At 41.0% G+C, this 12,765-nt stretch overlaps 1 protein-coding gene across 4 annotated transcripts in view; it reads left to right on the top strand.

Annotated features, from left to right (window-relative positions):
• MIDEAS (mitotic deacetylase associated SANT domain protein) overlaps positions 1–12,063 on the top strand; it is a 54,280-nt gene extending 42,217 nt beyond the window's left edge. For all 4 annotated transcript variants that reach the window (XM_085062273.1, XM_085062274.1, XM_085062275.1 and 1 more), the window contains exons 6-13: positions 97–239; positions 1,063–1,166; positions 2,526–2,601; positions 3,788–3,876; positions 5,021–5,170; positions 5,374–5,553; positions 5,947–6,146; positions 6,946–12,063. In XM_085062273.1, coding sequence (XP_084918399.1) covers positions 97–239; positions 1,063–1,166; positions 2,526–2,601; positions 3,788–3,876; positions 5,021–5,170; positions 5,374–5,553; positions 5,947–6,146; positions 6,946–7,153 — 1,150 coding nt within the window. In that variant the 3' untranslated portion in view covers positions 7,154–12,063. The remainder of the gene's footprint in view (positions 1–96; positions 240–1,062; positions 1,167–2,525; positions 2,602–3,787; positions 3,877–5,020; positions 5,171–5,373; positions 5,554–5,946; positions 6,147–6,945) is intronic.
• The last annotated feature ends 702 nt before the right edge of the window (positions 12,064–12,765 follow it).

Raw genomic sequence — 12,765 nt, 5'->3', positions numbered from 1 at the left:
GCTGCATTTGTTTCTTCATTAGTGTTTCTAGCAGAGATGGAGACTCCCTGGATATTGTAAAGAGAGCCTGACTGTAACGTTTTTTCTTCTCTGCAGGCGAATAAATGTAGGAACTCGCTTTCAAGCAGAAATCCCATCACTCCAAGACAGATCTCTGGCAGAAGCTGATGAACATAAAGCAGAGCTGGTGTGGCAGCCGTGGGGTGATTTGGAAACCAACAAAGTCACCCAGGAGAATGGTAAGAAGGTGGAAGGCTGGTAAATAGGACGAAGTTCTCGCAGTGGTTGTTGGAGTAACTACATATCTACTGTAGGCATAATTAAAAATCTTTCAGAACTGCCAGTCAAGTGTCATGTTTGAGTGGTCTTGAAAAGAGTTTTTAGAGCAAAACTGGTTTATCAGGTTGCATGTATGAGGCACAGGGAGGTTGGTAGGATTGGTTCTTTTAATTGTGAGAAAACTGGGACTACTGATTCTATCAGGCCAAGAACAGCCTTTTGCTCAGTGAAGCTTCCTTGGTTTAATTAACATTTGAAAGCCACATATACTCAACTCCTGTATTTTTGAGGGATGTTCTAGACAAAATAGTATTTTGAAAAAATCGGGTTGCAGACAGAAGTCAGGATGAGGAAGCAGGAGTTGGGGCAGCTAGTAGCAGACTGGGGGAGCTGTCTGCTTTTGTTGCACCTGGGTTTTAGCCTGTATAAATCCTGAAGGGAAAAGGAATTGGGTAGGTGTGGAAGAAATATTTTTAATGAGAGAAAAGAAAGGGTTTTGTGAAATGGAAATTCATGATATAAGGGGAGGTGGGAAGACATTATAGGAGGGAGGAGATTTGCAAGAAACTCCATGTGCAAATAGTGCTGCATGACCTTGCAGTCTAATGAGTTCTTGGGTCCAAATTTGACCCAGATAAATTTGCCAGAACATTCAGCTTCTCTGAGTTTTACTTTCTATTATGTCTAGTCCTCCTTCAAAAGAGCTAATGAATCATGCAAATCCTATGGGAAACTTCATTTTAATCTTCTTTTCTGAATTTTTTTGTACCCCTGTGGATACAGTGGAAAATCTGCTAGCTGCTGCCTGTTCAAGCATTTTTCCTGGGGCTGGAACCAACCAGGAGCTGGCATTGCATTTCTTACATGAAGAAAAGGGAAGCATTCTGGTGAGTCTGCCCAGCTGTTCACTTCAATGTCAAAGATGTTAAGGAAGGTCAGGTAACTTCTCACTCCTGAGAGGAGAGCCTTGCAAATTCCTTTCAATGCATCTAGTTGCCACTGTTGCCACAGTTGCCACTATGTCCCTTGGATGTCCCTAAAGTGGGTTCTGCCTGATGTACTGTGCCATGTGCACTTACTGCCTTTTATGTTTACAGCTTGGACATGTTTGGCTTTTTAACAGGTGCAATGACAGTCTATCAGGGCAAATGAGTCAAGACTGCTATATGAATCTTAAATGTTGTCTTCCTGAGAAGATTACCATATTGAAAGGAAAAATAGGAGGCTGGGGCTGAAATCTGAGACAAAGTGCAGTGTCTTGCTCCTCTTTGTTTTGGTAGATACATTTGACTTCTCTGTGTCTATAGAACAGTTGTGCTGCTAATTTTATATCAGTATTGTAAGACATGATGCACTTTCATTATTGCCCTTTGGCACCCTGGGAGGTAATATCAAAGAGCAGAGCAAATGGCACAGTTTTGTCATCCTTTTCTAGTTCTATGACTGATTTAACCTGGCATAAATTAGCCTTGTGGCTAGGAGTATCCCAGACTTTTGCCTGGCTGCTTGTTTCCTGTCCCCTGGCACTGACACTTGTGAGACTGCATGGATTTGCATTGGAGAAGAGATCAAATAGAAAGTAGTTCTTGTGTGTATGAGTTAGGTTTCTGTCGGCCCATCACTGTGAATGCTGCTGTTGGCGTTAGGGAGGAGCAGGACTGCCTCTGGCAGCAGGAACTCATTGTTCAGGTGGTTTAAACTGCCAGTGGAAGCACAATTCTGTTGTGTCCTTCCTACTAACTTTGCAAGCATTTCTGGTTTAAATGAAAACTAAAAAGATTGAGAGGTGGGGTTTTTGTGTGTGTAATCTTTCAGTCACGTGATTGCTGTTTTATTTTGAAATATTGTTTAGTCAAGTCAGATCAGATCACAATGACTTGGATGTGTAAGACAGGTACCAGTTAGGGCAGCATTTTTGCATGTGAGTATGTAATAGGCCTTTGGTTAATGAGAAGAAGCTGATGCACAGTCTCTGTCTGTGGAATTAGCTTTCTCCCAATACCCTGGTGGTTGCGTCCATTCACAGATGTGAAGGGGACCTGAGAATGTACCACTTACCTGTGGTACCCAAGACTAGGTGGGTAGTCAAGAATGTGATTTTTAAAGTTGTCCCAGTTGGTAAACTGTACTATGGTTCTTTTCAGTTAGCTTGCCACAGAGGGGAGAAGAGTAACAATTGCCTGATTTTTATTTTTTTTTTTGCATCTCAAACATTAAATTAATTATTTTACCTGCGTTTTTCTTAGGGAGCTCTGACCAAACTGCTGTTGGAGAGGCCAGTGCGACCTCCTACCCACCCTTTGGCAGATTATCACTACACAGGTTTGTTAACCAGAACACTTCTGTGCTGCCTGCTTATCATACAGCAATTTTTCTATACTTTTCTGATTTGTTGGGATACTCTGTAACATTACAAGAAGATTAAAAGATCAGTCCTCTTTCATAACTCAAATGATGGTTTGTGAGAAATTTTGCTTGTGCAAATTATGACACTTAAAACGTAAGAAACACTGCATCCTTCTGAACATGTGTGTGTGTGTTGGCATGTGTATGAGTTCTGATTTGCCTTATGGGGAAAAGGGAAGGCAATTCCTTGCACTAAGCCACAGAGAATGCAGGAAGATAGCCAGTATGTACAAGAAAGGCTATGGTAGCCTTAGAATCACAGCCTTCCAGTATGAATTTCCAGGGTAGAGCTAAGCAGGGGTTTTATGGGGAATAGTTTTCAAGCTTCCTGAAGAAGCCTCAGCCAACTATGGATACCTGTCAGTGTTTCTGTAAAATTTAAATGCCATGAACTGCCTTTGTAGTCTTGTACCCAATTAGAAAATAGTCAGCCATGTGACACTAACTTCAGTGGTCTAGAGTAACTCAAGCCACCTGAAAGACCCGATGTAGAGTGGTAGAGAGATGTCTAATTGGTAACAAAAAGCATGTATATTACATTTCTTCATTATTACACATTACTACTGTAGTGGTTGGCAAATAATACTTGAATATTATCTACAAGCAAGGAGGGGATTCAAATATGCATTTATTATTAGAGGCAAGGAATAGCTGAGGAATATTGGAGATGTAATAAATCTTCAAGTACAGGGGATTGCTGCTGAAAGGGAAGATCCTGTTCTCCTGCCCCACCATTTCCCTTCTATAAAATCTTGTGATTGGGCCATCACAAAGTGTGTCACTTCACCATGCTTGGGTATCATGTTAGTTCATATAATTGAGTGGTTTTTGCAAGCTGAGCTGAGTTAACCTGTGGGGATGAGCACTAGGTTTAACACAAAGGAAGTGTTGAGGCGAGAGCTGAGGTGGAGCAGTAAGGGAGCAGTGAGCAGCAGTCTGCAGTTTTGCTGTAGTACATTCGAGGAGAGACTGCTCCCTTATATGTGTGTATTGGTCTTATTTAAGGCAAACATGAAAAAAAGGTACTCAGAAGAGTAAACATTTGAAATTATATGGGCTTCCATTCCCTTTAATTTTTACCTACGTTAATTTTTACCTACAGGATCAGATAAGTGGAAAGTTGCTGAAAAAAAGTTATTCAACAAAGGCATTGCAATCTACAAGAAAGACTTTTTCTTGGTCCAAAAGCTTGTAAGTGACTTTTAAATTTTAATTCATGGCAGTGATACATTTTTACATGTTTGTCGAACATTTAATACAGGAAGTTCAATCTTGATTTTTCTGAATCTTCAGTTTTAAGCAGTAGGTCCTGCACTCAGATTTCAGAGAGATGTCAGCATCCAGAACAATATAAAATCTCACAAGAAAGCTAGAACAATAGTGTTTGTTTTGCTGTTGTTGTTTACTTAACCCTGGTACTTAATCTGCATTACTTCCATTAGTCCATGCTGCAGATATCTCTGCAGAGCACATTTATAGAGCACTGGCAATGTTTAGCTTAAATGAGTTGCTGATAAAACTAAAAAGAAGCACATCTTTGCCACTGATAGAGAGCCAAAGAAGGATATGTGAATGATGGATCCTTTAGATCTCTCTCTTTCCAGTTTTGTGTCAATGATAATAAAAATTATCACTCCCATATTTTGTTGAGGTATGACATGTCAGCAATGGAGAAATCACCAAAGGAAGGTGCAAACCCAGAAGCTGCATACATCTTTACTGAGTAAATTCCCCAAAGGCATTTAAGTTGCAAAAGATAAGAAGCTAAGGATATATTCCCAAACTTCCATAAAAATCACTGATACAGAATATGTAGATGGTCACAAGTCTGTACTGATAATTGTCTACCACCATGTGCCTCTGAAATGCACATGGCCAAAATGGGAAAGGGCTGCAAACCTTCATTTCCATTTTTGGATTGGTATTCTGGTCTGGTCTTCTCTGAAGTGCTGCTGGAAAATAAAGCTCCCCCATAAAACTGAGAGGCTGCTGTCAAGCCTCATAGCTCAGTTGAAACATTTCAGAGGCTAAGAGGTGCATTAAGCTTACAAAGTTCCAGGTTCTGTCACCTTTATATTAACCAGCTTTTCTTTGGAAAGTTTGTCCTGTAGTTCTCAGTGAATAACAATGGCAATAGGGGAGGGGCTGTGGGATGAGGCATACAGAAAAGGAGGCTTGAACTGGTGGAATGGAGACTACTAAGGAAAGAAAGTATAAAGTGTATTTATTGCACCCCTAGTAATTATGTATAAGTCTTCTTAAAATCATGTGGATTTTAAGAAGACTTATACACAATCCAATGGATTATTGGACTTTCATGTTTTTTAAACAACAGATAAAAACCAAAACAGTGGCTCAGTGTGTGGAATTCTACTACACATACAAGAAACAGGTGAAAATTGGTCGGAATGGGACCTTAATCTTTGGGGACATTGATGGTGCTAATGAGAGATCTATGAAAGATGAAGCTGAAATCGACATCAAGGTAAGTAATTTCCTAAATTTCTCTCACCTCTTTTGGGCTGTGGTTTGAAGTCTCGTGTGTTGTCTCATTTACTGGACAAATCAAAAGCACAATCAATCTGGCTTCTCCACAGGAGTCCAGACTCACAAACTTGTGTCCTGTGTCACATAATGACATTTATTTACAGACACCAAAATTAACAGTTCCTTTATCTTCTGGTGAAGAGTTCCCATAGGTTTGCACGTGTTCTTCCTCTCAGAAGGGACATCTTCAGTGAGGAGCAGGGGCATGTGGAGGAGGAGGAGGAAGAGGAGGAAGAAGAGGAGGCAGAGGAAGGGTTGGATAACAGAAAGAGGAGCACAGATGCTCTGAAAGATGAACAGACACTACAAGATGGTGTAATAGTAAGTGCTGCATTGTGTATGTTGTGCTTTCTTTGCCACCTTCACTCTGCAAATAGTTTAGAAAACAGGTGGGCAGTTCCAGATGCAAAAAGGTTCTATCTCTAACTTTTTCCAGAGCAAGAGGTTGGGCTGAGGTAGCTCAGAGTATTACTATCAACAGACTGTTTGCTGTGATGGGAGAGCTGGGATGTGTAAGGTGGGAAAATGTAATGTATTCTTTGTGGCTGGTGCACACAGAGGGCCATGATGAGAAATGTCCTTAAAATAGCCTGAAGACTTTCTCTGGAATAAGAGATAAACCCTTGTCTGGAATAAATGAAGCACAGCCATTGTCTTCCTTCTGATGGTGGGTTTAAGTGTCACTTTGCCTCAACTCTTCTCCTCTCTGCAAAGGCCAACAATACCAATATGAGGAGTCAAGAGACAACTGTCACAGGCAGATTTGGGAGGAAGCCAAGGGAGACAGCAGTGAAGCCTCGAAAGCCTATTACTGCTCCAGTGCAGAGGAAGAAGCGGAAACAGAAGATAAAACCAGATGCTACCAGTAAAACACAAAACACAGAAAACACATTTCCATGTAAAAAATGCGGCAGGTAAGAGCAGCTCTGTTTCCAGCAATAGTCACAGAATCACAGTCGGGCATCTCCTGTGGAAGCTTTTTCTCAAATGAGCTTTCTGTCTTTCTGTTTAGGCCATAGACATTGGCAATAATTTTAATGACTTACTGCCCCACTAAGACTTGCAAATTAGAAACTGTTTTTCATCAAAAACACTACCTGCATTTCAACTGTGTGCAGTATTTGATGTTAAGCTGCACTTTCAAGCAGCTCCTTGGCCCTCTGCAGTGCTTGCATTTTTTTAATGAATAGTTTCTATGTATTTGCTAGATCACATGTTAAGAACATGGTATAGACTTAAGAACAGTGGTGTAGAAACACAAGACTCTACCAGGGTTATAGCAGCAGCTGTCAGGCCAGTAGGTACACAGTTCATCTGGTTAAATTTCTAGCTGGCTTTGGTGGATGTCAAATATGCTTATTGTATTGTTGCAGCACAGGGGAACACCTGAAAACCAAGGTCCTGCTGTGTTAAGCAGCTTGTGCATAATTCAAATACCAGCACTGCCCCTCTGAATTCAGAGCTGAAGGAGAAATGGCCACATTAAGAAGTGAAGTGAGCAGTTTGAGGGTGCTCAGGATCTCCTGCTAGCACTCCACCTCATGCTGCCACACGCCGAGTGGTGTTTGCTGTAGATGCTCTATCACAGTGCCAGTGGGAACTCCTGAGCTGAAGCTCATAAACTTGAGGCTGGAGCAGCAGAAGCTCTTTTGGAGAAGTGATGAAGGAGGCATAGGAGAGGCCAATGCTGATGTATGTCTGTGCTTTCGTCAGGGTGTTCTACAAGGTGAAGAGCCGCAGTGCTCACATGAAAAGCCATGCGGAGCAGGAGAAGAAGGCTGCCGCACTGAAGCAGCAAGAGAAGGAGGCGGCAGCGGCAGCAGCAGCTCTCAGCCAGGCCCAGCAGGAAGAGAGCAGTGACAGTGGGAGCAGCAGCAGTGGGAGCAGCAGCACCAGCTCTGATGAAGATGGAGAAATATAGCAGCAGACCAGAAGTGGAGGGAGTAGCAAGGCTGGACCCAACCTCCCTCTCGGTGGTCTCACTTTTTTTTTCTTGCACTTTTCTTACCTGAACCATCAGGTCTTGGTTTCAGTGCTGCCATTTCCTCATGCACATGTTCCACTTCACATTGCCAGTACTGACCAAGCCAGAATGGTGGATAACAAGATTTGTTTCAACTTGGATTTTTTTTTTTTAAGACTAATAAGATTTGTATTCTATTTATAATGATATCTGAGGTACCTAATAGAACAATGTCACCCGCAGTGGAAGTAAGTTCTCTCAGGTCAGTCAGACCTTTCCCTTTGTTCTTGTCAGGAATCATGGTAGTGGGACTCTTGGATATAAAGGTTTCCAGACTGGAGCAAGAAAATTAACCTCTGCTCTGAGCTAAGCATATCCAGTTACTGTGACACTGGTGATTTCTAGTTGTTTCCTTTCTCGGCAAGTTGTTCTTCTGCTTTCCTGCCTTTCTTTCTGAGCAATTATTTAGGCGGACAACAAGTTTCGGGGAAAGATGGTATGCACTTTTGACCACTGTTTCACAAAAACAAAAAGTGGGATGAGCAAGACATCCTTCTTCCTTTTGAGAGGAAGTAGTATTTTTCAAATGGAAGTCTGAGGTCATTTATCTTATGGCATTAAGACTGTAGCAATGGATATAAAAATATCCTGTGGGATTAGAGTAGCCACCGGCCTTGCAGGTTCTCTCATCTTGGAAAATAAAATAGTCTGCCTTTGATTAACTTAAAGGAGTCTGGGCTTCACAAGTGCAATTTGAAATGAAAACTGCTGGGTTTGAATTTGCATATATGGGAGCAAGTTTGTTTAGTGAAAATGAACCTAGATCTTCTTGTGTGCCAGATTGTGTGCACCTCAGAAATGGGAGGAATGGACTATCATCTCCAGCAGTGATCCCTCTGTGAATGTTTTTGCCTCTCAATATCCCCTTCTGTCTTGTAGCAGCCCTCATTTACTCTTTGAAATTGCCATCATCAAGCTTTCATGGTGGGGCCCTAGTTTCCCAGATAGTTGCTGTCGGACAGTATGTACTTGTAAGAGAAGCTTGTCCCCTATTTGCACACCAGGGGTGGGGCACTGCTACCTGCTGGGTTGTCGTGCTGTGAGCTGTGCTCTTTGCTGAAAGGATGACCCTTCCTTCAGAACTGACACAAGCTAATAGCCCAAAATGTCTAGCCACCAAAAGCTGCTGGTGAAAGAGAGTTAAGAAGAAGTGGCCCAGGTGACAGATGTTAGATTTGCACAGGATTGTTCTGTAAATCTTTATAGCCCACACTTATCATTATTTTGTAAGAATGCAGAGAATCACTTGTGCTTCATGGCCAGCTGGTCCCAGCTGGTACCCTGGCTGGCCAGCTCCCTCCCTCCATCCAGTCCTTAGGAGCAGCAGTGACCTCCAGCTTCCTGGGTGCTGGCACTGTGTCAGAGCAGACAGTACTGAAGGAGCTGATCACTCCTGCCTCCCTGAGCAGGGATCCAAGAGATGTTGTTGTATCTAAACTACAGAGTGTGCCTGACTGACAGAGGTTTTTTTTTGTTTTTGGTTTTTTTTGTTTTCAAATCTTGACCCTTCCAGCTGCTAGATAAATTCCTGGTTAACTATGGAAAGAGGCTCTTAACTCCAGCATGTCATCTGGCAGTCTTCTTGCCCTGAAGTTTTATGCAGCCATGATGGCTTCACTCTCTTGTTTGGGAGGCTTTGTATTGTACCACGTTTGCTTTGACATACGTATGCCTTTGCATACAATCTTTTTTCTGAATAGCAGGAACAGGTGGTACTCTTACAAAATCAGTAGGAGTATCATTAAGGACTGCACTCTTTGCAAAGTTGACACTTTCGCCTGTGAGTGTTCAATTTTCTGTCAAGATTGTATTTTTCATTCCTATCAAAATTATGTTTCCCTTCAGCATTTGGATGACTGTTCCATGTTCCTACATGCATGGGTTTTGTTGATTAACCAGGCTGTAGAAGCAGATGGCACATCATGAACTGTTAAAATCATTCAAAAACTGCAAAGAACTAAAAGCTGCTAATCATTAAAAAGAAGCTTAAGCAAATCAGTCTTCCTATTGAGGGTTTCAGTGTTGATTGTTACCTTTTTTTATTTTATAAATTGGAGAAAATGCTTGTCTGCCATTATCACAGGGCCCTTGGAGATGACAGAAGCTTTAGCATACTGTGTCAGGCGGGACAGTAGGTGAGGCAACTGCAAGCATTATTAGAGTCTTCCAAAGGCCAGATCTTTCACTGATTATCCACTATTTTAGGAAACTGATATAGTTTTGCTCTCATCAAGGACAAGCCGTTGAGGTGCTGATTAGAACAAATCAGAGGTTTTCTATACTTGCATAAAAATGTTGTGTATATTACAATGTGGTTGTTGCTCTCCCACCCTGCTGCACTAGAAGAGAACAGGAAAACTGGACACAGTCTGTCACTGGAAGAAAATCATAACATGGTTTTTTCTGAGGATAACCTCTATAACAACTGTGGGTTAGCAGGGCTGACCACAATCAGGTAAACATGCCAAGTAAGTAGCATCAAGTGGGAATGTTTCTGAGCATATTTCCAAATTGCTAGTAGCCACCAGAAGACTTCTTTTCTGGCATGGCAATAAGGAAAACAGCTCCTCTAAGTATCATCTTAAAAAACAAACAATCAAAACCAAACCTGCTGCCCGCTGGCTTAGTAGGAGTTTGGAATTGATCCTGCATTTGAATTAGATCCTGCCTACTAGCAAAAGTTGGCAGAGAATTGTTTTTAAAAAAAAGAACAAACCCAAACCTCAAACAACCAACCCCCAATTTCTGTGGACAAACCATTTGAATGGAATTTATCTAATCTGGAATGAGTTATGTTCCTATTCTTAGTGGGGGAAAAATAACTTGAGTGGCTCTTTACTGCAGCACAGTGTTAATTTAAGGTTGTGTTATTCCAGTTACAATTTTTTTTAAAAAGCATCCCAAACAAAATTCTCGTCAATGTTCTGTTGATATGCCTGTTTTAAAACTCCATGCTCATTATTTTCCATTGTTTAAAGGCCTATTGACTGATTCCCATTTAATATAAGGGTTTGATGCTAATTTAGAAAACGGGCAGTAAAAAGCCATTAATTTGAACAAGGTGTCTCTTTGCTTTAACTCTTTTATATGGGAACAAATGCAAGATTTATAGACTGCAATTCCGTAAATGTGTACTAATAGATTTGCCTTTTACAGTGCAGGATCAGGCTTCAGGTGGTCATATACCCAGGAGTCAGGTGGCTGTATTTCAAAACCATTACCTACTTGAGTCTTGATGCCAGCATTGGGCATCAAGGAGATGCAGCGACAGGTCACATTTTGCCCTGATCATGTGCTTCTGTCTGCCCTTTACAGATAGATTCAGTCTTTTGGGTTTGTGATCTGCATGGCTTAGCATCTGAGTTTTCTAAGACTGTGTGTGTATGTAATTACTAGATAGATGCATGCACTTGTGATGCCTATCTCATAGAGCTGCAGGTGTTTCCAGTCTAACTGCAAGAACCACTCTACATTTTAATTTATTTGATGTTTGTCCATTTACTGGTACAGGTGATGGTGTCAGAACTTGGCTCTGTAAGTTGAAGGCCGACAGACTTTCACTCAGCTGTGCAGGACCATGCCATTTTGCTGGCTAGAAGCAGGTAGGGATGTAGCTGCTTAAAGGCAGGGCAAAGACAGAAATTCAAAAGCTTAAAGCTAACTCATCTGTTAATATGAATCTAGACAAAGTCCAGATTAGCTAAAAATACTCTCTGATTTATCAAATGAAGGCTTTTGGTCATTTTTACCATTGCAACAAGCTTAGATTAAAATCAACATTTTAAAGAAGTGTCTTCTAAACCACAGATGGGAGCTTTCTCACTCTCAGCAGTTACACATTTCTTAATTCTCTTTCAGGCAGCAGACTAAAGGGTTCCTATAGATGCATACTGTATTTTAAAGAAATGGGAGTAGGAAGGACTATATAGCCATCGGTGTCTTGTCTGCTTTCATACAATGGCATGTTTAGTCCACTCCTTACCTCTGCCAGATACCTTATGCTAATCCACATTTTCCCACACAAACTTACTTCTCGCTTTACCTTCTGATTTATTTCTGGCAGTTATTAAAGCTTTAAAGAGACAGAGCAGCAGGTCTAGAAATCACATGTGATTTCTGTGGGGGTGAGTTTCTATGTAAATTCGTCACTTGGGTTCAGCTGCTTTACTTTCCCTCTTTTGTGTCATATGTTAGAAAGACACAAACTTTGAATCCCCAGCTGTCTAAGGAGCTTTCTTTCCAAGACTAAGATTCCACTGACAGCTGAGCCTGAAAAAACCCTTAACTTCTCCAGATTAGAAGACAACATATATTTTTATAGAAATGTAATTGTGTATTTTAAAAAAGTTTCCTGCAGCTTCTCCACATGTATTTTGCCCCTTGTAGTCCAGATTTGATATAAACTTTTTTGTGTGTTCATTCTTTTTATGTTGTTTTTAAATTTGTAGTCAAAGCTTTGGTGTACTGTACAGGAGCAGCCAGCCTTTGTAATTACTGTATAAATGCTTTATAATAAAGTATATTACTTTTATTTTAACAAGTGAGTAGACACTTCCTTTTGTGTGTCTGCTGCCTAGGGCACCTTTTAAGACTGTTACATGTTTAAAATGTACATATATAAATATATTTACCTGTTGCTGTACAGTTCTGATAGACTGGACTGAATTTATTTTTTGTGTGCTTTTTTATAAAATATTAATACACTAAAGGAAATCTTGCTGATGTGATTGTAATGTACTATGTAACTTATTTACTTAATATCCTCTATATATCTAAAAAACCTTTTATTAAATGAGGTTTAAAAAATAGTTTCATAGCTGAGTCTTTCGATGGTATGAGGAGTGGCCGGGGGTTTGTGCTGACTGTGACACACAGGAGGTTGTCACGAGTCCTTCTGGCCAGTTGTCTCTCTTCATTCTCACCTGTGTTTTCCAGAGCAGCCCCCGAGGCTGTTTCTCACCTCCCCCTCCCCCCAGACATGAGCCTGTAATGTGTTTCATGTCTTACAGCCAAGAAAATAACTGGCAGATGCGGCTGCAGGAGACCAGAGAAATGTGCTGCTCCACTCCAAGCCAAGCACCCTCCCAGAAAGGCAGAAACAACGTTGACAGTGTGTTAGGAATTCCTGGGGAATAGTTCCAGGTCTGCTATAAATAAGGCTGGTAGGATTCTGACACTACCCAAAACAAGACAGTGGGCAGAGCAAAGGCATCATGTAACTCAGTACCTGAGGGGCCTGCATTAGATGTGAATTCTGGGATGGCTTCAGTTGTAGATCATATTGTATCACATTTTCCAATGACTGAGTTTGAAGAAAGTTTTAGTAAATACTGTCTTAAAGGCACTGATCTGTTGCTTGAATCTAAGATGTTTTTAACAGATTTTTTTACATAGCATGTATTTTGTTCTTCTGGCAGTAGCTGGATCTCTTGCTGTGGATTTTAAATATGCTTCCATCCATCCTCAACATATCTTCCTTCTGTTTTAGTATTTAACCTTTTAGTTAACTA

Source organism: Lichenostomus cassidix, chromosome 5 (genome assembly GCF_008360975.1).
Source record: "Lichenostomus cassidix isolate B80296 chromosome 5, HeHo_3.0, whole genome shotgun sequence".
In the NCBI taxonomy this organism is placed as follows: Eukaryota; Metazoa; Chordata; class Aves; order Passeriformes; family Meliphagidae; genus Lichenostomus; species Lichenostomus cassidix.
This window is presented reverse-complemented; position numbering and strand designations above follow the sequence as displayed.